Here is a 26,958-nt window from a genome sequence, read left to right on the forward strand (position 1 = left end):
GAACTACAATTTGACTTTGACTTGCTAGAGATTGCTACAGTTGCAACAACCAATCAGAGAGGAAAAAGTGTAGTTTCATTTTCTCACGGAGAGCAAACTAATGTAAAATAAAAAGCAATAACAAGGATGAACGTACTTGAGTGCAGAATATAAATCAACAATGTAGATTGGTAAACTTGCTAGCTTGAGGAGCAAATTGTCAACCACAACAACTGGCCCCCAGCAAGTAACAGATTGCCAGCTCGTGCATAGACAGCTTTAGATTGGCAAAACTTGATGTTTGCTGAAAACAAGGCAGAGGTACCCATAGAAAAGGTCTATCAATAATAACTAGAACTAAAAGGTTGCAGGGCGTTTCCCAAGGGTCAGCACTCCTAGTATAGGAGTGCTGGGTTACTTTATAATAGTAACTCAAACTGGTAGTCTTTAGGTCTCTATTGCAGTCAGCACTCCTATAGTAACCCAACCTGGTAGTCTTTAGGTCTTTGATTGGAGTAGTAGTTTGTTTAGAATATTAACAGCATGCATAGTGAGTAAAGGTGATTTCAACTTTTTCAACTGTCACCAAAAGCTTCTGACATTGATTATCAGCATTTAATCTTATCACTACAGCCATGCCTATGTCTATGTCTATGCCTAAGTCTATGCATATGTCTATGCCTGTGTCTATGCAAAGGTATGTCTATGCCAATGCCCTATGTCTATGCATATGTCTATGCGTATGCCCTATCTCTATGCGTAGGTATGTCTATGCCTATGCGTATACCTGTCTATGCATATGTCTATGACATATATATAATTATGAATATGTAGGCAGATGAATACGTAAGCAGTGTTAGTGAGTTGTAACCAGCAAACCAGAATCTACATGACAAAATTCCAACTCTTCCCATGACCACCCCCAACCGCGACTCTTGACTTTGGGATGAACCGCTACATCTCAAAGTTAACTCACTTTATCACTTCTCTAACTTATATAATTTTCCACAAAATAATAAGAAATTTAATTTGAATTATTATAGTGAAATAGACATATGCCATCTATCTGTGTTCAAATAACTTGCAAAATTTGAATATTAGTTTCAAATCATAATAGGCTTAGCTTTTGCTCTGACCCATCTGCAAAACACTAGGGCCTAAGGCATGTTGGCTTCTGTTCACACTAAACAACACTGATGATGATCGAATCGCCAAACTATTTAACGTCAAAATCCTTTTGAAATAGTTGTTCTTAACGGAGTACTGAAGCTTTTGAATGGATTCCATATTGACCCTGAGATCTGTGGTAACATTGTGCAGGCAAAATATCTGATAACTGAAAAAATTCTGAATATGCTGACTTTCACCTGTATAACACACTGAAAAATGATTTTGACTTCAGCTTGTTGCACAGGTTGAATAGCCGTCGAACGCGCACTGACTGTTGGCAGCTACCGGTGGCACACAGGTCATAAGATCACATTTCATCGCAACAGTGCTTGTAGAGTTTTATAGAAACTCTAAAACTCTGTTATGAGATTGTGGAGGGGTTCGACAATTAGATGAATTAGCCTGTTTATTCCTTTATTTAATTCATCAAGTCGTGAAACCTGTTAAATTACATATAAACAATAAGTCTTGGTGCCCATAATAGAAGCTGATACACAGTTACATAGAGTTGAAAACATTGTGCATCAATTGTGGTAAAATTGCATAATCATACTTCATACATAACCATGCATCATAATTTCAACATAATTCAATTCAAGTAAATTAATTAAAACAAAAATTTAAGACAAATTACTGACCTGTGCCTCTATAAATCCCAATCTGTTTATTCTGTAGAAAAGCTGCTATATGTAGTGTTGAAATAAAACATTTTATCTTAGTGATAAGTGCTCGTGGATTCGAGTTTAGGTGCAAACTGGCAACAGGTCAAAATCTTCCCTGCCAGGTAGATCACTCTAAAGTTACAATTGGCCAGAAACATCAAGTCACAGGCAGCAAGGACCAATGATGAGGAGCCCAGCCAACTTCCGACAGGCTACCACTGCGAGACAGAGAGACTTCGTGATCGTAGACACTTTATTCCAAGCACAATAATTTTTTAACCATTTAATGAGTTCAACAGGTACCAAAGCTCAGTTGCCCATGGCTGAGATTTTTACACTAATTGCAAGGTTTAATTGAAAAAGCAGCCATGAGTTTTTGCGCAAGAAAATGAGCGATTGTGAGTCACTACACTCCCACCTAAATTTCTTGAAATTTACTAATTTATTTTTATTTATTTATTTTTTTTTTTTTATTTTTTTTTTTTTACAGGCATTTTCTTTGGGTTTGTATTTTAAACTACATGAGGTTATCAAATTCCATTATTCAGAACAAATGATGTAATAATTGTGTTAAAATACTTGTTAGAATATTTTGCTTTACTGCTAGCTCATGTGATAGGAGTCATGAGCACTTGGTTAATTAAACTGCTAAGTCTAATTGTATTACATCTACTACCATTACTACTACTACTATGCGTCCATATTGATGCAGCAAACATATTTGGCTTCTCTGAGACCTAGGCTTCTACCAGCAAGACCAGCTTGTTTACTGATCTGATCAGCCTTGTAGCCGGCTTGATAGGTTTCCCTTTCTTGTCTAGCATGTGGTTCCCAAGAGTAACCTCTGCTCTGCGCACCAGTCCATCAGATCCAGGTTTGACATTAGTGACTCTCCCTATCTTCCAGTCGTTTCGGTCCACACTGTCATCCCAAAGTAGAACAACATCTCCCGCTTTGATATTTTTGACTTTCGCAGTCCATCTTTGTCGTTGGGTTATGAGACTAAGATATTCCGTTTTCCAGGCTTTCCAAAAGGCTTCTGTCACTGCCTGAGTAACGATCCACCGTTTTCTGGAGTACACATCCTCTTCAGGAAAGTCTCCTGGGGGTGGTGCTGAGAGCTGCTCTTTGCCAGTCAGTAGAATATTCGGGGTCATTATTCCCTCATCTGGGTCTTCGATGACTGTTCCAGTCAGCGGTCTGTTGTTCACAACGTTGGCGACCTCACTAAAAACAGTTCTTAGAGTAGTAGAGTCCATTCTGTACTTCACATTCAAGCCATTCATGACTGCGCGGATCGACCTAATCATGCGTTCTGTGACTCCTCCATGGTGGCTTGCTTTAGGAGGATTAAACTTCATGGTAATCCTGCTACGTTGAAGATAGTCGTCAACCTTTTTGTCAGCTAGATTGAGCTGCCTTTCCATTTCGTTCTTCATCCCAACAAAATTTGTACCGTTGTCACATATGATTGTTCGAACCGGTCCGCGTATAGCCATGAAATTACGAAGTGCGAGTATCAGACAATCCGTTGTCATCTGGTCGAGCATTTCAATATGAACAGCCCGAGAATAGAGGCAGGTGACCACTAGTCCCCAGCGTTTCCTCTCCGTACGGTAGTCCTTCACATGGAATGGGCCGAAAACATCCATTCCTACATGGGTGAATGGTGCCGTAAGTTCGAGTCGCTCCTTTGGTAGGTTGCCCATTTGTTGTTTCATAGGTGTCTTTCTCAGTCTCTTGCACAGTATGCAATCACGTAGGTGTTTCTTTACTGCTCCTGGTCCATTTACCAACCAGTACCCTGCTTCTCTGATAGCGCACAGCGTTGAGCGGTATCCTAGGTGCTGAATCTTGTCGTGTTCCCTGGCTATAATCAGTCTTGCAATGTGAGTATGTTTTGGAATTATTACTGGATGTTTATAGTCATGGCTCCAGTTGGAGGCATTGGTTGCTCTCCCACCTACGCGCAGTATTCCTTCTTCTGTGAATGGAGAGAGTGACGAGATCCCTGCTTCTTTCTCCCCCTTCGGATAGGCCAACTTCTGTACTTGACTTACTATGAATTTCTCTGCATTTTCTAAGTCTGTGACAGATATTTCTGGTTGTCTCCATGCTTTCTGTCTTACGCAGCCCTTTAAAATTGCTATGCTTTTCACAAGTTGTTCCATATTGCTGTAGCGATCATATCTGCTGGCCAGATTGATGGTGGTCTGAGCCGAGAAGGTTTTCATCATTCGCACCTCCTTATCGTGGTCATCCACTGTTACATTGACGCTGTTCTCTTTAATGTATCGCTGAATACACGGTTCATGTAGAAAGTCTGGTCCCTTAGTCCATGTGGACTCCTCAACAAAATCTTTTGTGGAGCATCCTCTTGATGCCCAGTCTGCGGGATTGTCTTTTGAGCGTACATGTTGCCACTGTTCCACCTCTGTTATGTTTCTGATCTGAGTAACTCGGTTTGTCACATATGTATGGAAGCGCTTGTTTTCATTTCTAATATATCCCAGAGTTATAAGAGAGTCTGTCCAAAATACTTCCTTGCTTATTTCCATCTTGAGCTCTTTGCGCACCACACTGGCAATCTTTGAGGCTGTTACAGCTCCTTGAAGTTCTAGACGAGGTATAGTTGTTGGCTGCTTCAGTGGGGCCACTCTGGCTTTTGAAAATACGAGGTTACAAGTTACAGTTGAGTCTGTGTGCTTCAGCCTGACGTATGAGCAGGCTCCGTATCCAGCTTCGCTTGCATCACTGAAATGGTGCAGTTCTGCCGCGGCAACGTCTCCTGTCTTGTAGCATCGCTGAAATGCGATAGAGTCCAGGTGGGTCAGGTCTTTCAGCCAACCTATCCATTCTTTACTAACCTCTGGTGTGAGAAGTTGATCCCATGATGTGTTTTCAGCGGTGACTTTCTGTAGAATCCTCTTGCCTCTGAATACTATTGGGGATATGAGTCCTAAAGGGTCATAGATTTGAGCGATGGTTGACAACACTCCTCTCTTGGTCATCTGTGTTTCTATCTTTGGCGAATTGAAGCGAAGTGTATCTGTGTCGACGTTCCATTCCATGCCAAGCGTTCGTTCCTGCGGTAATTGGTCTTTAAAGAGGTTGAGATTTTGTGCGGACTCTACTCTTTCAGATTCGGGAACAGAGGTGAGGACCTCTTTGTTGTTCGATATGAACTTGTGCAGCCTTATGTTTCCTTTAGTACATATGGCCCTTGCTCCTTGGATGAGATCTTTGGCATCCTCCAATGTTTGGACACTAGTCACACCATCATCTACGTAAAATTCCTCTCTCAGAAAGCTAGCTGCTGCAGGGTGTATGGTTCTATGGTCGTCTGCAAGCTTTCGTAATCCAAATGTTGCTACCGCTGGTGAACTTGTAGCGCCAAATAGGTGCACGTTCAGACGAAATTCCTCAATCTGCGTCAGTGTTTCATCAATCCATAAGAACCGTAAGTAGTCCCTGTGATCGGCTTTGACTTTGAAATTATAGAACATCTGTTCTATGTCGCAGGTTATAGCTATCGGTTCTCGTCGAAACCTCATCAAGATTCCGATCAGCGAATTCATATGATCCGGGCCACTGAGCAGTCTATCGTTGAGTGAAACACCATTAAAACGTGCGCTAGCATCCATCACCACTCGGAGCTTTTTCTTCTGCTTGTGTCGAACACTGAAGTGTGGTATGTACCACACCTTGCCAGGTTCCGATGAAAGAGGAGCTTTTTCAACATGGCCTTGCTCAATAAGCTTATTCATGAACTTCCTGTATTCTGCATGGTAGCTGGGTTCAGCCTTAAACTTCTTAACCAGACCTCGAAGTCGGCTCTCTGCTTGCAATCTGTTATATGGCAGATCTGCTTTATTCTTGAATGGTAATGGTATCACATAGTTTCCGTTTTGATTGCGAGTAATTTCTGTTCGCATAATTTCCAAAAACTTTAGGTCGTCTTGTGAGATGTATTGTTGGTCATTGCTGGTGTCCTTGAAGTCTTGTTCCAGCAGATTTATAAGTGCTGTTGTCATTTCTGTTCGGAAGACATACTTACCTGGTTTCTGATTGCTGCTAGGTCCTCCACCCATAGTCCAACCAAAAAGGGTTCTGACTCCGAAAGGAAGACCTGTAGAGCCTGAGGGAGCGGGTCTCGTCTCAAGCGGCTGTAGAATTTCTGGATGATCTGCCCCGATCAGTAGTCCTACTGGTATATCAAGTTTTGGAGGAATTTCGGCAGCAATTTTCTGGAGATGCTGGTACCTTTTGGCTCTGCTGGTGTCTGGTATCTGGTCGCGTTTGCAAGAGACATGGTCTCTTCTGTATGCACTTATCTGCGCATTAGTGTTTGTAGTATAACCTCTGAGCATTAGATGGTCATACCTCTCTATGTCCACACACTCTGATCCATTTATGGTATGAATTGTGACATCTCTTTCTATGTCGTCTGGCTTTGCCTGTAGCATCTGTACTATATTTGAAGAGATGTAGCAAGCATCCGACATACTGTCGAGCATAGCATAGACCAGTATTTCTCTTCCTGTCTCAGCTGACAAGTATACAGGCACTAGCATGCTACTTAAGTTGCCCCTTGTTCCGATTGCTCTGCAGCTGAGTTCCTTCCTCTGCTGGTCAGTTGATGAAGCTTGAGATTTCTCCTGTGCCTTCTGCTGTGAAGCCTGGTTTGTTATCGGTTCCTTTGAGTTGTCCGTAGCTTCCGACTTACCCTTAGAATTGTCCATTTTTAGGGGTATCCAGTTGGGGTCATGGTTGACAGTGGCGTGTCCCTTCTTACAAACATAACACTGCTTTTTGTTTTTGCAGCCTTTAGCTCTATGTCCAACGTTCAAACATCGGTAACACCATCCTTTCTCCTTAATCACCTTGTCACGTTCCTCTTTCGGCATCTTCTGCAGTTTGAAGCATTCAGATGTGACGTGGTTGCTCATTGAGCAGTAGAGACAAAATTTACTGCCGTCTGGCTTCTTTGTGTCGCTTTCAGCTAGGAAGCTCCCAACACTCCTCTTGTCCGATCTCTCTTTTCTGTCCTTCTTTTCGTCTTTTCTTTCCTTTCTTTCTGATGTCATACTCTGTGTTATCTCCATGTTGGCAATCTCTGCTTCATCTTTAACAAACTCTTCAAACTCCTCAAAGTTTGGGTATCGTTTAGCCATTCTATTCTTCTGTGCAACTACCCTCGGCCATCGTAACTTTAGCCACTCCGGTAGCTTGGCTGCCATTTTTTCATTTTCCAGGGGGCTGTCCAAGATTGATAGCTGTCCCATAGACTTTTTCGCACTCCGCAAGTATCCGAGAAAATCACTATACTCTCTCAAACCCTTGTAGTCCTTTGACCTAATGCTTGGCCAATCAGAGAGCTTTTTAAGAAAACTTCTAGTAATGGTGAATTCATTGCCATAGCGATCTTTGAGTAGACTTATGGCGTCGTCATAAGAAACAGTTGTGTTGCTACATAGGTGGCTTTCCACACATTTTCGAGCCTCACCGCTTAAGTACTTCTTGAGGTGACGTAGTCTGTGGTGCCCGGTTATCTTCTCAGCTGTCAAGTACTCCTCTAGATCTACTTCCCAATCTGAGTACTGCAGAACATTTCCATAGAAGACGTCTGGCTCCACTGATTTTCTGTTGGTATCCTTCAACGCATCTGTAAACCCTTTGATTAGTGTAGTTAGAACAGTAGAGTCGGAGGTCTCTGAGAGGGCTGGTGATGATGGTGGGGTTATCTTACTCTCTGGTAAGCTGTTGAGTAGCCTTATGTTTCTAGTGGGGTTGCTGTTGAGTAAATCTGAATCTTCTCTCGATGGTTTCTCGGTAGAAGTGTTGGATCTAGCAAGTATGGAGATTTGTGTAGAGTTACTCTCTCCTGATTGCTCTGTTGTTGACATGCTTTGGACATCCTTGGTCATGAGTGATGTTACCTGTTTTTGCTTCTGAGTTGTAATCTTGATGTTTGACGGAAGTGCAGCATCGACATCTTTCAACAGCTCCTGGAACAGTTTCTCTTCCTCATCAAGTTGTCTGCTCCTTTCTTCGGCTTGCTGTTTCAAAATTTCTTCTTGCTCTGCTTCTTGTTCCTCGATCTTGTTGTAAATGAGTGCTTTGCATCCGTCTGCTTTAGAAATAACTGTTGCATACATCAACTTTGTACGTTCAGTTACCTGATCCTCGTCATTATTGCAAAGTGCAACTAATGTGTTGTACATTTCACATACATTACCTATGTTACTATCTAATTCATCACATACATTATATAAATGCTCTAGAGTGATACCCTCAGATAATGCCTTTTGGTTGGATGCTAAAAATCGCAGAACTGAGTTTACAGATTTACCGATTTTCAAGTTGAGTTCCGAGATTTTACTCTGTTTACCGTTTTCGGATAATTTTTTATCTCTGTGTGGTCGGGTTTGAGTAATAACAACTGAGCTTTCGGTACCCTTAGCCTCGTCAAGTTTGCTATCAGAATTTTCAGGATTATTTTCGCTTATATCATGTGTCTCTCCGTCACGCAGTGGTATCCCCTCATCCGCGGCTGAGTCATCCCCAACCTCAGACATGATGCCACCCACACACCCAATATATCCGACCAAATTTTAACCCAGAATAATCCACCCAGTTGGGATTACAATGTAATGCTACAAATCAAAATAAACAAAACCTATGCTAAGTAAACAAGCGCTTGCGTTAGGCAGTAGAATAAATGCCAGTACAGTAGATAATTAATTGTCACGGAAGCAAATATCCCACACAAATTTATACTAAACAAGATACTATATAAGAATACTGCACAAGGTTACTATTTTTGACTGAGCTGTCAAAACAAGATACAGTACGCAGCGATTCTGAATCTATAGTTGATGCTGGCAAATTGTCAATTTAAAGTGCATACCATTTGTGATAAAGGTATGTGATCAGCTGTTACTTTCGATAACTTTTGGATGCTGCTTCTGACTGTTCTGTGTAACTTACAGAATGTAGATCTGTAACTGTGTAGCTTACGATATGTCGGTCTTCAGTTTGTTTCGACATCAAATTCGGTTTAGACCTGTTCTGGTTTTAGTTCTGGCTCTGTTCTAGCTCAACTCTGTTCCGTTTGACCTTTGTCGTGACGTGTGTCGCTTCTGTTTCTCCACTCAAGAGGGAAGGTTTCACTGTAGAGTTTTATAGAAACTCTAAAACTCTGTTATGAGATTGTGGAGGGGTTCGACAATTAGATGAATTAGCCTGTTTATTCCTTTATTTAATTCATCAAGTCGTGAAACCTGTTAAATTACATATAAACAATAAGTCTTGGTGCCCATAATAGAAGCTGATACACAGTTACATAGAGTTGAAAACATTGTGCATCAATTGTGGTAAAATTGCATAATCATACTTCATACATAACCATGCATCATAATTTCAACATAATTCAATTCAAGTAAATTAATTAAAACAAAAATTTAAGACAAATTACTGACCTGTGCCTCTATAAATCCCAATCTGTTTATTCTGTAGAAAAGCTGCTATATGTAGTGTTGAAATAAAACATTTTATCTTAGTGATAAGTGCTCGTGGATTCGAGTTTAGGTGCAAACTGGCAACAGGTCAAAATCTTCCCTGCCAGGTAGATCACTCTAAAGTTACAATTGGCCAGAAACATCAAGTCACAGGCAGCAAGGACCAATGATGAGGAGCCCAGCCAACTTCCGACAGGCTACCACTGCGAGACAGAGAGACTTCGTGATCGTAGACACTTTATTCCAAGCACAATAATTTTTTAACCATTTAATGAGTTCAACAGGTACCAAAGCTCAGTTGCCCATGGCTGAGATTTTTACACTAATTGCAAGGTTTAATTGAAAAAGCAGCCATGAGTTTTTGCGCAAGAAAATGAGCGATTGTGAGTCACTACAGTGCTTGTTGCCTACAAAGAACCTAGGTTTCTAGAAGAATTCGTTTGTAGAACAGTAATTGCCACAGACGTTGTCTTTTGCTGATATTATATTTGAGTTAGAGCATATAATTTGATGACCTTGTGTACCGAGGAAACAAATGCAAGATGTAGGTCACATGACTCATGACAGCGCTGCCTAGAACAGCCTAGAACAGCCTAGCACTGCTTGGCACAACACACCCTGGAACCATTAAATTGAAGGTATGCAATATTTTTATGAGATCATGAGGTCATGCTAGCGTGACACAAAGGATGGCGTAAATCAAGGTGATGCTTTTCATCAACAAATTAATTGCTTGGCTCCCAGGTGAAAAATCTTTTTCTTTCGTAGCTCAAGCATGATTCAAAAAGTACTTACTCTAACAAGTTAGTCAAGGATTTTAAATTCATGAGTAAGTGTGTTACTCAACATTGACATTACCTTTTTATAATTTAAATATATAAAACAGCTGCAGGATGAAACAGTATGCAAAAAAGTTTTGTTCAGTTGTTATAGCAGCGAGTTGCAGCCATTGCTACTGTATCATAAACAATTATAAATTTCAAGGAAGTTGATTTGCTTTGTTACTTGGTTGATTTGCTTTGTAGCTCGCAACTGTTGAAAGATTTTTTATGGTGCTTGAAACTGAGATGTAACATACAACCCTAAGTGAGACAAAGTTTGCCCTAAACTTTATATAATCCTTGGTGGTGGGCAGCATACGCCCCAAACATGCCCATTTTTGTAATAGGAACACATGCAATCGCCACACCTACAACAATTTGAGTTGGCTCAAACAGGGAAATAGAAACATGTAATATTGTGTATTTCAATTAGTTGATTTTCAACTATTTTCTACTACTCTACCGTTAACTAATCGCCAAGCTTTACCTACTTAAAATCTCAAGTGTTCTGTAGATTTATAGAAATAGTAGTCTTTTCTAAATCCAAATTAATTTAGGAATAAATCAAAAAGACACATTATTTTTAGCTAATGATGTTTTAGGAAACATTCAAAAACACAAAGTTTAGAACAAAAATTTTGCGTCTTTAATCTCTGCTTGAAAAATTACAGGCTTTTGCCTCTAGCTGTGCTGTTTTTCAGGTTTATTACCATGAAAAATGAGAAAAATAATTTTGTATTGCTATAGAACTTAAGTTGAGCAGTTTTGTCACCTATGCATAGCGCAGATAACTGTGCAGGTAACTGGTTAGCCATGAGGCAACAAAAATGGAAAATACATGAATGGCTGTTTAAATCCGAGCATGGAAGTATTCAAGAAGCTCTGTAGCATACACTAGCAATGGAAACATTAGATTGATATAGCTTTTGCATCCACAGCTGCACAGGCCTTACACCTTTCCTGTATGTAAAATTGCATCTCTAGTTGATGGAGGTGAAAACAAAAGCGTTTAACATGAAGCATTGTTAAGTGAATGCCAAAATCTTAATAAAGGAGTCTTTAACTAGCTTCCTCAAGCTAATTGTTGACTTTTAGAGCTACACTATATCTTGTGTGCTGTCATATTATGTGTTAGAAGATAACTCTGAAAGTTTCTCATGTTTTAGCGTTTGATAATGACATAACGTCATTAAATAATTTTAATAAAACTAAAAATTTTAAAATGATAGAGACAAGCTGACTAATGAGTTGTTGAAAATTATGACATAACCTTAGCTCCAGGTTGTTATTCTTCATACCATAGATAGGCAGCTAACTTTGAAGCACTTGGTCAACCACAGGCTGAGAATGGTTTACTGGCTTTGTTGAGAAATAACACTGTATAACTGATGACCTCAATATTCACCGGTATATCTTGTGGTAAGGTTTAGTCAGTGCAAATAATCCAATGGCTTGATGAAGTTTCCAGAACAATGCCATTATCTGGATAACTACCTTGACTGTACAGATAAATTCTTATCTAGATAATATAAATACAGCTAGATTGTTTATAGATGTTATCCAGATATGGGCAGCTAGCATGGGAGTGCTTATCAATCTATGTTGATAGATCCCACTTTGACATTGTACATATATGTGTGTGCATGTGTGTAGGTGTGTGTGGGGGATGTCTGTTTGCATGGGTGTGCATACATGGGTGTGCATGCATGGGTGTGCATGCATGAGTGTTTGAGTGTGCGCGCGCGTGTGTGTGCATCTGTGTGTGTGCATCTGTGTGTGTGTGCATCTGTGCGTGTGTGTGCGCATCTGTGTGTGTGTGTGCATGCGTGTGTGCATCTATGTGTGCGTGCGTGGGTGTGTATGCTTGGGTGCTTGTACATGTGTGGGCGTGCGTGTGTGCATGCATGCATATGTGTGTGTGCATCTGTGTGTGTGCGTGTGTGCATGCTTGGGTACTTGTACGTGTGTGTGTGTGTACGCACGCGCATGTGTGGGTGCTTCTTAAGCAGCTTCTTAAAGATCTACCTAAAGGATGGAAGAAGCCCTAGACATGGTCAAGCTTACTGTTGGTATTTAATGTTGACTGATGTCTACATAAGAAATCTGTATTATACGTCTTTGAGTAGCTGGAACAGTGTAGATTATACATATAGTTTCTCACCTCAGTGTCACCAGAATTTCTGCAAACAACACATTAAATATCAGCTAAAGCTTTTATTTTATAAATCTTATTTTTTCTAGTTGAATTTTTGAATAAAAAACCTTTAGATAATCTTTTCCCACAGTTTAAATGCAAATTGAGTTGACTAAAAAGTCAAATTCTTACATCTATATACGTCCTCAAGCTAAAACAGCTTTATTTAAACAGGCTGACTTTTAGCTGGTCTATAGACACAGATAATGCTGTAAAACACTAAAACTGTTGAACTAAACTTGAAACTATACTCCATAATTTTTATATGATATATAATATTTTAGTAAAAACTTTTAATAAGCTGCACTGCAAAAAACTCCTTTCATAATGCTTTCCCTGAAAGCAAAACAAATACCTAGATATCGGTATTTTTACTATAAAATGGCATTGAAAGATTTTTTTTTGTTGGGTCCATTAAAACTGATCTTGTTTGTAAAAGCTATTGAAATATGTATGTTTAAGGATTTAAATTTTGCAATCGATGTTTGTAACTATTTTAATAATAATAAACTGAACCCTGGCACTAGTTCATGTGTCAAGGAAAATATATTTGGAAGGAGCAACAGCCAGTAGAGTAAGCACGCCTGATCTACCTCAATTGTATATTGAGATCTCACAACAACCAAACAATTCAAAACGAACTTGCATAAAATTTTCAATTTTATTAAAACAAATCAGCATTTTTTCATTACTTGCAATTGTTTTTGATGTTTGGGGTGATCTGACTACCAGAATGTTTCAGAATTAAAATTGACAAAACTTGATTTTGATAAATCAATGCTCAAAAATCTCATAACCGCACATGTTGATAGTGCACCTTCAGTATCCTTATGTTCACAAAGTTTTTTTCCTTGTTGCTGCAGCCCTGAGCAAGATCTTCTAGTTGCAGGTGCAATAAAACACTGAAAACAACACAAATTTAGTAAAGCTCTTGCAGTGAAAGTTGCCAATTAAGTAGAGAATGTTGTTGGTAAAACAAAACAAAAGAGATACTAGGTGGTACGAGAATGTGAGGTCACATGCACCTGACATCTATATTGACACAATAAACAGCTGCTATCCTTGACTCTCGTTCTATCGCTGCCTCTTCTTCTAATAAATGCCTTCTGATTCACAGCCATCAGCAATAATCGCTCATTCTGTGGTTAAATTAATATCAGCTGACTATCCAGTTTCAATAACAGTGGCTGTAACTGTAGATAAGAGTAAGACACAAAAATTTAGCCCTTCACATATGTGAACAGGAAGGGGACCCATGCTTACGCTCCAGCAAATCGTTATGGATCACAGACTGAACTGCAGAGGTCAGGCCATTTGGTTGTATTTGTATTCCAGCTACTTGGTTATGAAACTATGACAAGGCAAAACAGAGAAGGTATATAAGACACGCTGCCTCTCAACAGCAGCATTCAGTGAGCAAATATCTATACACCAACCATGAGACAGTTTGTAGGGGGAATTCTTTTAGGACTGGCTATACTTTCCTCAACTAGTCATGCAAGGGGTAGTGGCATGAAACGAGGAAAACAAGAGATAAACTCGTATGACGGTAAGTTATACAGTTTAGTTTTTATACATGTACTATATGCATAAGTTTAGTGACAGAAAAAATATTCATACATTCTTATTTAGTATATAATTTTAGATAAAGTCTAGAATAAAAAGTTTTATATAGTCTTCTTTGAAATTTTGATTGTTGTCAATTGTATCACATCTACATTTCATCTAGAAAAAAATATGTAGACAACAAACATCTTTAAAAATCAACATAAATATTACCTAAACTTAGTGAGAGCGATAAGAAACACTAGCATGTATTATGTTTACATATTTTTCGGCTGATCTAGGGCTGCCCAAGTCACATGACCTGAAAATACTTGTCTAATTCAAGTTTCAAATCAGTGACAAAACTTAGAGATATTCTTACAACCTCTAATATTGTCCTTGACTCGAATTTCAACTGTTACACCAATATAAACCTGGTAGTTGAAGGCAGCAATTGCTTACTAACAGGTTTTTTTAAGTCGTTTATGACTAGAGAGAAAAGTAATATTTTGAGACTGTTTGTAGATGCCCAAGCATTCATGCGCAAGCAATATGGGGAGAATGAGGCAGATGACAGCATGGAAGCTGATCTTCTTTCTGAGCCACTCTTTGATGATGAAACAGTGAGTATCTCTTGCTATCAGAAAAAAGGTTTGATTAGAAATGGCAAAATATGTTTTTATTCTAATAAATTACGCATTGTTCAAAGTGTGAGTAAATTTGCCCAATGATATATAGTGGAAGTAAACTCTAAAACAATGACTATTTTAGTTGGTATTTCAGTACAAAAATAGATAGTCTACTAACTGTTTTAGTCAAAACCTCATGAACAAACAATGGTAGAAACGCTAGGAACATTACCTAAAATGTATATTGTTTAGAATTAAAACTTAAAAAGTTTACATTTATAAAAATCTTTAAATATTTGTAAAACAATAATACTCACTGCTTGACAAAGTCAAGCCATGAGCATCATTGTTTTACCAATGGAAAGGGCACTTGGGAATGGTGCAAATGGAAAGGGCACTTGGGAATGGTGAAAGAAGATGCCTTGCAAGCTATTCAATTAAAAACATTTTCCACACTCAACTTGACAGGTTTAGGAGGTTAAAGTGTGCCGCTTTCTGGCATAGAATTCCTTATCCTTTTACCAAAGCGCCTGTTAATCCCACAACATTTGAATGTTGATGAAATAAATATCGATTGTATGCGTGGATGCAATGTTTTATTGCATTCAAGTTATAGGTGAATATAGAAACTAACAAAAATACAAACATGAAGCGAAGAGATTGTCCGATAGCTCAAGACTAGCAGCAGAACAGCCTCGCTGGCAGTTTGCACAAGATATCATTAAAAACTTTGATAAAATGCACATGCTGTATGCTAGAATATCCATTGAAATACTTATTCGCACAAATTCAAATCCGTATCATCTGTACAATGGAAACATAATGATGGCTAGTTTTTATTACTAATCAAAACATAATGATTTGCATACTCTGACAGATCTTCAAAACAAGCTATATGTAGACTAAGACAGACCGTGTGAAGTGTGTGAGAACTAACTCTGTGGTAACTGTGTACATATTGCCATTATCTAATCAACCTGCGGTATATCCAGGGATGACAGAGTGGATGTGGTTGCATAAGAGAATGTTGAGCTGGCTTACAAAACTTAGAATGTATAAACATTGAATACATTGTGTGTTTGGTCTTTTCAGGAAGCCTTCTCGGATAGCTTTGACATCGTTAACTACATGTTCAGTGAAGAAAGCGAAGATGGTGAAAGCGCTGACTTGGAGGAATATGCTGAGACTGATTCAGCAGTAACTGATGAAGACTCTGACAGCGATGAGAGTTTAAGTAAGTAGGCGTAATAAGACGTTAAAGTCATCAGTACTTGACACTGACATCAAACATTCTAATCTTAGAATGCTTTAGAATTGTTACTAATGTTTCCATAGATCTAGTTATCGAGGAGTTCAATTTCTTTAACTGTTGGTGTCTAAGGCAATTTCGAAGGTTAAATCTGTGCATCTGACAATAACAGTGCTATATATTAAAATTTACTACCCTTTTTATTTAAAGGCCTGGCTCATAAGTTTAAATCGAAGTGAAAAAATATGTTGAGGATGAAAGGACAAATAGAGAAATCGAGCTGGTCCACGTTTTTCATGACTGGAAGCATCAATTAAGTGTAGCTATTGTTCAGTCTGCTTTAAATCAAAGTGTCATCCAATACACTGAATAGCAGTCAGCAGGGATCAGGTGCATGACCTCACCTGCCACAAAGGATAGCACCTGATGAGTTACAGGCCAGACTAGAAGGCTTCTGTGCCCAACACATAGTCATGATGCCCACGCTGTCTTAAAGTGGCCACTGTCTTAAAGTGGCCGCTATCTTAAAGTGGCCGCTGTCTTAAAGTGGCCGGGCGCTTACTGCCTGGGCACCAAATACAGAGCCAGAGCTTTGAAAGTAAACTGAGAATTTTTAAATACCTTCAAAAGTTCCCTTTACTAGCCTGTTATGAATTTGCTGTATTGAAATCCTGGTACTGAACATTTTAATTCGAGTAGCAGTTTTTTGTATCATAAATTGTATATAAGTTATTATGATAGATAAACTTGCCAGCCTATCTTCCAACTTTTACATTTTCTACTAACAGAAAACAGATGGAGGGATAGAAAAGGAAGAAAAGGAAGTCGTGGCCCTAGGAACAATAGACGAGGAGGAAAGCAACATAACCGCTGTGTAAGTTAGCTTAAGCATTGGCAAATGGGCATTGAGGGCTGAAGTTTTCCTATATTAAAAGTTGATGTTAGGTCCCAAGGCTTTTTTTCACTAGAAACTGATGACTGCTAAGTCCCGAGGCATCTTTGTGCTAGAAACCGATGACTGTTAGGTCGCAAGGCTTCTTCGTACTAGAAACTGATGACTGTTAAGTTCCAAGGCTTCTTTATACTAGAAACTGATGACTGTTAGGTCCCCAAGGCTTCTCCAGAATAATTATCCAACTCCCTTGTTCATAAAAAAGCTTCATTGCATTATTTAAATTAAACTTCTTATTATTTCTACTGCTCTAGTAATTGTTATTCTAGTTGTAATAAGTAAATGCCTATTATATGGTCTCAGACCTGGCAGCTGCGGGTATGATTATTGTTGATAGAACACCAAAGAAGTAGTCAGCAACATTCAGTTCTAATTTATGGTATTTTTTATCAGCCCAAAGATGCAGCTACTATGATTAGTTGAAGCTCTAGCCACTTACCTAACTAATCAATCAACTTTTACAACAGGAGAAGAGTTAAGTTTTAGTAACATCGGAAAATGAGTTGGGGCAAATGTATGATTGACAACCAACGGGCCATTTCTGAATATGGCCTCATTTTATTTTAGGTAAGCTTGGAAGAGAAAGCTGAAGCAATCTGCGCTAAAGTGGATATGGTTATGGGAAGAGGCATGCCAAATAGACGCGCTTCCAGAGGCAGGAACAGTGAGGACAAGATGGCAGCATGGCTAGAGTGCTGCTCTATGGAAGTAGGTTCATTCTGAGGTTCTTGTACTTGCAGAAAGATATGCAAGCTTACTCTATATTAAAATAGAAACAACACCAATTTTATCACATTTAGTTTATTATTGATGACTTTTAAGAAGGTAGACCGAACTGATGTCTTTATCATTCAATTTATCGCTATGATCAAGCAGTTGACATTTGTCACTTTGTGAAAGACTGGTTTTGTCTAGTAATCCTTCATGTACAAACATTTTTACATAAGGATAAAATCCTACATATTATGAACAGGGTGATGATATGATGGAGTGTTTCACAGAAAGCTATATTAACAAGATCAACTCTATGTGTGAAAACTCAAAGCGTAAAAGGCCCAACAGGTGCTGTCAAGGTACTGTTGATCATTACTCCTCATCTTGTAATTCTCATGCCCTTTACCTTTTGGTTACTGCTGTCTATGAAAAACTTCAAGTAATGGATATTCGTAGACATTAACATGACCCCCAGTGTAGACATTAACATGACCCCCAGTGTAGACATTAACATGACCCCCAGTGTAGACATTAACATGACCCCCAGTGTAGACATTAACATGACCCCCAGTGTAGACATTAACATGACCCCCAGTGTAGACATTGACACGACCCTCAGTGTAGACATTAACATGACACCCAGTGTAGACATTAACATGACCCCCAGTGTAGACATTAACATGAACCCCAGTGTAGACATTAACATGACACCCAGTGTAGACATTAACATGACCTCCAGTGTAGACATTAACATGACCCCAAGTGCCACTAACATGACTTCAAGTGCCATTAACATGACCCCAAGTGCGCATTGACTCACATAAATGCCTTCAACTTGTTCTAGTAACAATCTTTACGAAGCTATTCTAAATTCTAAAAAAGTAAACCACTCCAAGTAATTTTTTACAGTGTACTATTTGTTAAAAACTCATGACTGATTTATATATACGTGTATATAGATATAGAAATGGACTATATTCTGTTATTGTTATTATAATTTTTGCAGTTGAAGATCAAGATCGACTAGACTGCTTTGAAAGAATCAGAAACAAGACTTGCTCAAAGACAGGTGAGCTGAAATGAAACCACCAGTTTTCTTAAAACGAATAACCCAAACTTAGTTCTGATTAGCCAACATGTTTTATTGATCCAGTTAAATAAAAGCCCAGTTGTCCGCCCAATAGAATGATAGATGAGCTTTGAAAATGGAAATTACTTGATGAGCTTAATTGGAATTGTATCCAGCTGTTTGTTTTCTTGTTTCAGCTGAACCCTCTCAGCCCACTTGCAACTATATTCCTAAAGACCGCAACATGACAAGTGAGTGTACATTGCCAGATTTAGTAGTGTAGCTTTTGTTTTAAAATTTTCTGTCTGCAACTAAATTAGGGCAGAAGTTGAAAGGTAAATTACTGTCACAACTTTGATCATTATATTGGCATCATCAGATTCAACGGGTGTTTTATAAAAAGGCTATTACAGCTCTGTTGAGGTAGCCAAAGAAGTTATAAATTTGAAACATCAATAGTTATGGGAAAAACTTGAGAGATTTACTGTCTTTCTTGCCTTTTCAGTACATCTACTTTGTACTACATCCAAAGGCTCTAACACGCAGCCAATTATAATTAGAGTTACTACCATATTTAGTATTTCTATTGTTTTACTATGAAATAATACCTGCTCTCGATAGTCACATTTAAGGGCTCTTTTATTTAGGGTAAGTCAGCTATCCAAGCTCATAATTGGTTAACTTAAACGAATGAGAAGCAACTGATTGAACAATAACAAAAGTTCAAACCTCGTTATCAAAAGGAGCTAATAACTTTTAATATATCAACTGTTGGGTTTTAGTGAGAGGATTTCCACATAGAAATAGGAGTGAAGAAATGGAGGATGGCAACGGACACCGAAATGGAGAGCGAAGAAAGAGCAATTTGCGTCGATTTAGAGGCATGGAACAAAGAGATCAGCCAATGGCTCAGCAAAACGAGCTGGTTGTAGACCATAGAAACAGGCGCATAAGTAAGTTGGCTGAATTATATCTTTTGTTGAGTTTCAGGAAGCTGACAGAGAACTAATTCCCTAGTCTAATTGTGGACATCATGATGTGATAGTGAGAATGTATAGTAAATATGTCTCTATAATGTTTCTCTAGACCGAAGGCAAAACAAAAGAATGGAAGCTCGAAACCCCAAGATGTGCTGCAGAGCTGGTAAAATGAGCAGAGCTAATGACACAGAGGCGTCTTGCGATGTCTGCATCAGTAACTTTGAGTCATGGGCTGAGAATGATATGTCAACATCTGACAAGTGCTCGGAGAAGTTCATCTGGTGTTGCATGAATCTTGAAGCTCCTATGTCAAGGTCAGTCATACTTCTGAATCTTAAAATAGTTAGACACAGGCTTTTGAAGTTTTTGATCCTCTATTTATCAACACCCAAAGAAGGTTGAGCCATCTCAAAGATTTCCAACTGGAATACTGCTGACAATCAAAGCATGTGCTTGTATTATGATTTACACATTTGATGTAGTAGAAGCAAACTGAGCTCTGTTAAAATGTTAATATTACAAAAATTACACAAAAAATGTAGTTTTGGGTAAGAAAATAAAATTTATGATGGTTTTCATATATATAGTAGGATAGTTAAATTTTCTAATTATTTAATTTTTAAAACTAATTATTTAATTTTGTATATTTTGACATCAAAACGCTTGCTTACCAACAATAAAAATTTATAAGAAGTAGTAGCATTCTTTTAAACAATTTTACATGACTCCACCACCATTACAAACATAAAACCCCTGTAAACCAAAATGACCATGTTTATCCAGCTTGAACTGTTTTCTTAAAAAATGACTACTAGCAAAAGCAGTTAGATTTGGTTACCGCATATTTTTAGCTAAACAGACTTTCTGCTAACATAATGTTAATAAGGATTCTCAATTGAATTGAAGAATATATATATATATATATATTATATATATAAATATATATATACATGAGTCGTATGTAAAAAATATAAGAGTTGTCCTCTCTTGCAGTTTTGTTATATATATATAACAAAACTGCAAGAGAGGACAACTCTTGGACACTGCTACACCGTTTTCAGTGCGCAAGTTTTTGTGACAGTTTCAATGAACAAGAAGACGAGGAGGAAGAGGAAGATGATGACATGAATGATGATTCAGAAGAGAGACAATCTCGTCGTAAGTTTTTTTCAATTTGCTTTTAATCAGTTCATGCATACTACAACTTTTTTAGTTGACAGCACTTTGAAGAACTATTTTAGTAAATAGGAAGCTGATATTTCATAGAAGCTATATGTGCCGCTTTTATTGCTAGCTTTTAACTGCTGCGCCGCTGGAAGAAGACGAAGCAATGGCGCTGGAGGGCTGGGTTCTAAACTGGAGTGCTACCGTGGACAGCAAGAATTAGAAAGATCTCGTCCAGAACTTGGTCTCGAGTGCTTCTCTAGGTACTCGGACTGCTGCACGCAGCCCAAACGACGGTGAGTTTACCATAAATTTTTGAAACATTCATTGGCAGCAGCACGATGTCTTACTGAAGTACAAATAATGGACACTGTAGTTAATATGTTTTCTAGTTATATGTTTATGCATGAATCTTCATATAAGCTCTGACACACATGATTATGATAATGTTGTTTTATTTTTAGCCCAAATAAGGAAAACAAAGACAAGATGCCAAAACGTATGTAACACATCTTACTAAATGTTGGAATGATAACTCCCAAATGCAAATGTATACTGTTTAATAAATGTGTGGTACTCTCTCTTTATCATTTTTACAATTTGATGTTGATATATAACATAATAAGAAATGATAACAAAAAAATGCAAAATACCTCTTTTAATCAGTGTGCTTTACAGTGACATTCTCACCTGTTAACCTGTGTCACTGTTTATACTGTTTGTTGACTGCAGCTACATTCTCACCTGCTAACTTGTGCCACTTTTAGCACTTTCTATTGTTTTATAATGACATTCTTGCCTGCTAATCTGTGTTTCGTGTTGTATGGGTAAAACAAATTTATTAAAACGCACTTAACCAAGTCCCTTGAAATGATTTTATAGGTAACTGGGGTTCTAACTACAAGAAAGGGCAACTTCCTGATGGTCTGAGACAAGATTCCAAAGGAAGATATTATTACGTAGACTTTGCATCACCAGATACCATGGATCGAAAACTGATGAAGAATTACAATGTTGAAGCGTAGTCTTTAACTTCCTGATAAATTGGCAGAAGATAAATTTCAAAGCTTATTATATCCTGAAGTATTTTCTTCATTAATTTAGAAAATATTTTCTATTGCTACCAAAAACCTGGTTACAACTTGTAACATCTCAGAATTCTTTTACATTTATTGCAACCTTTACATAAAGGTTTCTGATTTTTACTCTAAAAACCGTTTTTAAACTTTTATAATTTTGTAAAATACTGCTTTCATGCTTTTTATATACAAACTTTATGATGTTTTGTAAAATATATTGAAAAAGAACAATCCTCTGTGTAGTGGTTTTATAAATACTAGCCCAGCTTTAATTCATACCGCAATGTCAAAAGGAAGTAAAAATAGATTACAATAAAAATCCTGGACTATGTTTGGATATAGACAGCACGGAGATTGATCAAGGATATACGCTGTAGGTAATCAGATAGACAACTGTACCATAAACTATGATTTAAGCTACTGCTACTTCATATAGAATATGCAACCAAGGACAAAGTAGAAGAGAGACAGCTTTTAGAGAATACAATTACTATGAACATAAATCGCAGCAAAGTCTATGACTGAACATTTGTTGAGTTATTCTTCATTTTGTCTCAAACTCATTTAAGAACAGTTAAACACAAGCGAGCACAAGCGTTATTAAATGAGTTATCTCATCAATGAGTTTTTACCCTAGTCAGCTATGGTGTCTGACAAGGCTATGAACTACCCAGAAATAATTAACAATCAGCTTACAACTATCTGCTGTTCCATCAATTTAAAACTAGCTGAATAAAGCCTGAGATTACACTAGTCTCTAGAAACTTCATTTGACATAAATTGTAATCTATCGACTCATTTATTAAACTAGACTCTGACTTAAGAAGATAAACTGCTGAAACAACTAAGTCATGTTCATCACTAGTATCCGTTTTAACCTTGCTATGCCTTATCATCACATTTTAACTGAGTTTCCATGAATAGGTAAACTTTCATGCAATTGTCAAAAAACAGGTTTTGTATACTAAACTATCATTCAAAGCTGAGCTGCCAGCTGATCCAGCTTACCTACTAGCTAGCATTTCTAAATTCACTTGATTAAATTAACTTACTAAGTAATGGCATTAGTACAGTTAACTCCTTTATCAATATCAAGTACTTCAAGCTGATGTGTATTGTGGTCGCTATTGTCTAACACCCATTCATGAGAGGCTATAATAAATGACAAAGAATATATATTATAATATTAAGTTATTTTACGTGTACTGCTTCATTTGATGTCGGCAATAACAAGAACATAATTTAGTGACTCTCGATGAAACAATGCAAATTGCTGAACATAGTTATAGATCTTTGAAAATTGCATACTAAAGTTTTACAACTTTATTTAAAAAGAAACATACAGTGCACCCTCAGAATGCGATTACCCTGATATATGATTTTCTGAATATATGAATAACTATATATATTCGTATATCTATGATATATGAATTTGGCCGTCGGTGGGCTTATTACTTGCGTCAAAATAACAAAGATGCCGAAATGCGGTTTGCCGAAAACATTTTTACAACGTTCAGAAGAGACATGATGACCGACTTCTTACAGGGCAGCATTCCACGTGGGGAATTTTGTGAAAAATACATAAGCGAGAACAAATATTCATTTTTAGCGTTATAATCCTTTTTACTATAAACTTTTATTTAGCATATGTATATAACTACAAGTATCTATATTTAAACCGTTAGCTATAAAATCTGAGACCGATACATACGTTGCAAAACAAAGAAAAATTAATTTCCTTTTCACAAAGTTGGTGGTCATAAATAAAAAGGGAATAAGGCGCCTGTAATGGTATTGTTAATATTGCCAAGGAATATGTCGCAACCAATCAACAATGGCAATTATTATTGAAAACAAGAACTCCATTAAAGCAAGCACAAGGAGAAGCTTACGACTGAAAACTTGAAGGAGCTAAGGGCCAAGCACGGGATCAGCATTCAAGAGTAGTAACCATTTGATGGTGGTGTGGAAGTAAAAGCAACAGAAAATGATTTTACTGATGGTGACTGGTACATACAAACAATGCTGTACATCACATGTATAATGTATATCATTATTTATCTTTTTTTCGTGGCATGGTTTTCATGTATTACTCATTTCATTTTATGCTTTATTTCAATTTACTAATTTCACTTTGATTTTATGTTTTATTTTCTTTTTTAATCATGTCTTTGCAGGCAGGCCAGTTTTCTACTACCTAAATACAAATCATCGTATGTATGTAACTCATATAACTAGCTACTCAAGATAGTTGACACATCGACATTACTTTCTAGAACTTGCTAAAGCTCTATCCTCTAGAGTCTAGAGTATAAATACGTACAAACTTCTGTATGCATAGTGATATTAATTCTTATGCAAATTTCATACAAAACAAACTATGTACTGTACAACCTTCTCTGGATCCTCTCCGCATTGCACCAGCATTTACAGTGCACCAGCAAGCATCATCTTCAATAAGTGATCAAGTAGGCTATCTTCTACATTGCACCAAGTTAGTTCGCTTTCTTAGAGCACTCTCTGCACCAGTTGGAAAGCTGTATCTTCCTGACCATTTCTGATTCTCAGGACCCAAAAGTGGTAAACTTTTTCTTTTAAAACTAGTAGAAACATTGGACAGGATTAGACAACTTCTTTTAGCCTGCTAAAAAATTTCATCACATTACATATTAAATTTATTTTCAAGTGTACAGTAACATAATTAGCATTGATACGTCTTTGCCTCCTCTCTGCTTTACTCGCTACATGTACCAGCTCAAGTCACGTTACTCCAAAGGTATGTACTTCCTGTAAAGTAAATAAAATTTCATTTTTGCCGATAGCCATTAAATGAGCAAGTGTGCGAGAGGCTGCTTTTGATAACTGCATCGCTCGACCTTTCTTGTTGAATTAGGTTTAAAAAGGTTTTAACCAGACACGCTAAATGTTATAGTAAAAATGAAGACAGAAGCTGATAAAGGATAAAATGTTCGTGATAAAAAGTTGAAGTTTAGTAAAATAGTTAAAAATACTTACTAAAACTTAAGTTTGAGTGTGAGTTTGGGAAGCTAAACTTATTTGAAGCGACTTCAAAGTTTGTGTTATACGTACAGCTTGAAGGTAAGAACTCACTTACCGTACGTACTGCATTTAGTACACACATTATAATGTTGCATTCTATTGCAGATCATAACCATTAAAATTCACTAAATACAATACAGTTACTGTAGGTAACTATAATTACTAAAGTTAACATACTATTTTGTTACTAATTTTCAACATGCATACATTTTTATAAAACTTGGACGATTTTTACCAGGGGATGTTTGCATTATATAAACTATGGTCTCTATACCCCTACATACGAATTTTTCACCACGTGATGCTAACCCTGAAACGGATCAACATCGCATCCTGAGGGTGCACTGTATCTATTACTTATCAGTCTAGAAAGAGAGAAATCATTGTTTAAAATTAAACCTTTTGTTCATCCATTCATTCGCTCATTCATTCATCATTAATTCATTAATACCATAGATATATATATACCTATATATATATATAGGTATATATATATAGGTATATATATCTATGATTAATACATTCATACATTCATACATTCATGCATTCATTCAGTAATGTATTCGTTCATTAACTTAATTCATGTATTCATTCATTTATTCATGCTTTCTTTCACTCGTGCTTTCACTCATTTCACTCTTTCACTCATTCATTCATTCATTCATTCATTCCTTCATTCATTCATTTATTCATTTGTTCATTCATTCATTTCTTCATTCATTTATCCGTTCATTCAATTATCCATTCACTCCTTCATTCATTTATTCATTTATTCATTAATTCATTCATTTATTCATTCATTCATTCCTTTATTTATTCTTTCATTTATTTAGTTATTCATTCATTTATTCATTCATTCATTCATTCCTTCATTCATTCCTTCATTCATTCATTCTTTCACTCGTTTCTTTATTTATTCATTCATTCATTTGTTCATTCATTCATTCGATCTTTGGTATGTTTGTTTATTCACTCATTCAATTTCTTACTTGTTGCCTCACAAGTTTTATAGAATGAAGCTTTGCTCCACCTACTAGCACACTCACCCTAAAGCCGCCACATCAGCTGATTTGCAAGCAGAGTGTAGCGGATCTTCTGGTTCATAGTTATGTTGTCTCATACGGGTGATGAGGCAGTGTGTATTTTATTCAAATTTCTTATTTATGCTTGTCAACACCGTGAAACTACAATAAAGCAATAACTTGATTGTCGATAAAAGGTTATTGAAAGTATGTTAATTATACAGTTGGCCATATGTGAAGCCATCGGTAATATATAAAATAAAACACATAAAATGAGAGATATAACATTTACCTTAATAGCACATCCAGGAGATTGCTAGATAGTATGCGATTCTCCATGTGGTTAATTCTTGATTATATATGGATATGACACTGGCGTAATGAGGAAACTTGATACAAATAAAAGAAAGTATCAGCATTGAAAAACAGAGCTGTAAAACTACATGTTGTTGGCTGAAAGGCTGACAGAAAAACGACTTTAAAGATGTGGTTGCGTCAAACTTGAGTTGATTTTAAATTTTGTCTATTAGTTGATATGTTGTTTGTTGTGTTAGGCGATCTCAATGTCAAGATATTTAAAGATTAAAATCGAAAAAATTCTATTGCGGTAAAAACCTCAGGCTAAAAAAACATGCCCAGACTTGCCCAAAGTGTTGTAACGCGTGATACAACCTGTCTCTATCTCTCGCAATCACATCGGCTATTGCGATAAAAGTCTAGTCCTACGCGGCTCTATTGGCATATATTCTATCTTGTACTTGTTTGTGTTGGCTAGAATAAAATTTTAAATTCAGCTACATATACATTATTACCAAGGTCTCAAATGCTTCAAACAAGGAAAATTAAAAGCTTGTCATATTAGCTTCTTCTAAATGCTGTGTAAACATCTTAGTATCGACTACCAATTCTACCGGTCTACGGTAATTCTGTCAAGCAAACTATGTAGAAAAAAGTCTTTGTATTGGCACAGTTCCGCCGCTACCTGCACTAATGATATACAGCCCTCCAAAAGCCTCGCTCACATGATGCCTGTCGCCTATTCTGGGTGAGGGGGCTGTATATCATTGCCCACACTGAAAAATAGTTTCTTACTAAGTAAAATAAGCAAGCTGCGTTTTTGAAAAGAATATTTGGCGAAACAAACTACAT

General features: G+C 37.3%; 2 protein-coding genes across 2 annotated transcripts; one reads left to right on the forward strand and one right to left on the reverse strand.

The window, feature by feature from the left end:
* Positions 1 to 2,548: 2,548 nt before the first annotated feature.
* On the reverse strand, positions 2,549 to 6,277 carry LOC137405269 (uncharacterized). The gene has a single exon (XM_068091496.1). The coding sequence runs from the start codon at positions 6,275 to 6,277 to the stop codon at positions 2,549 to 2,551; it is 3,729 nt and encodes a 1,242-aa protein (XP_067947597.1).
* A 7,414-nt stretch (positions 6,278 to 13,691) lies between these two features.
* Positions 13,692 to 21,958, forward strand: LOC137403921 (uncharacterized). Its single transcript, XM_068090042.1, has 14 exons — positions 13,692 to 13,895; positions 14,417 to 14,514; positions 15,613 to 15,754; positions 16,558 to 16,643; positions 17,289 to 17,429; positions 17,695 to 17,794; positions 18,442 to 18,504; positions 18,702 to 18,755; positions 19,287 to 19,457; positions 19,591 to 19,798; positions 20,566 to 20,642; positions 20,779 to 20,944; positions 21,113 to 21,147; positions 21,531 to 21,958. Exons 1-14 carry the CDS (start codon positions 13,784 to 13,786, stop codon positions 21,671 to 21,673), a joined length of 1,596 nt encoding a protein of 531 aa, XP_067946143.1. The 5' UTR covers positions 13,692 to 13,783; the 3' UTR covers positions 21,674 to 21,958.
* Positions 21,959 to 26,958: the final 5,000 nt, after the last annotated feature.

Source organism: Watersipora subatra, chromosome 9 (assembly GCF_963576615.1).
Source record: "Watersipora subatra chromosome 9, tzWatSuba1.1, whole genome shotgun sequence".
Taxonomy (NCBI): domain Eukaryota; kingdom Metazoa; phylum Bryozoa; class Gymnolaemata; order Cheilostomatida; family Watersiporidae; genus Watersipora; species Watersipora subatra.

Coding starts and splice junctions, on each gene's coding strand:
- LOC137405269 (XM_068091496.1), bottom strand. CDS start 6,277: ATGCTACAGGCAAAGCCAGACGACATAGAAAGAGATGTCACAATTCAT.
- LOC137403921 (XM_068090042.1), top strand. CDS start 13,784: ATGAGACAGTTTGTAGGGGGAATTCTTTTAGGACTGGCTATACTTTCC. Junction 15,755..16,557: donor TGACAGCGATGAGAGTTTAA/GTAAGTAGGCGT, acceptor TTCTACTAACAG/AAAACAGATGGAGGGATAGA. Junction 19,799..20,565: donor CTTGAAGCTCCTATGTCAAG/GTCAGTCATACT, acceptor TTTTTGTGACAG/TTTCAATGAACAAGAAGACG.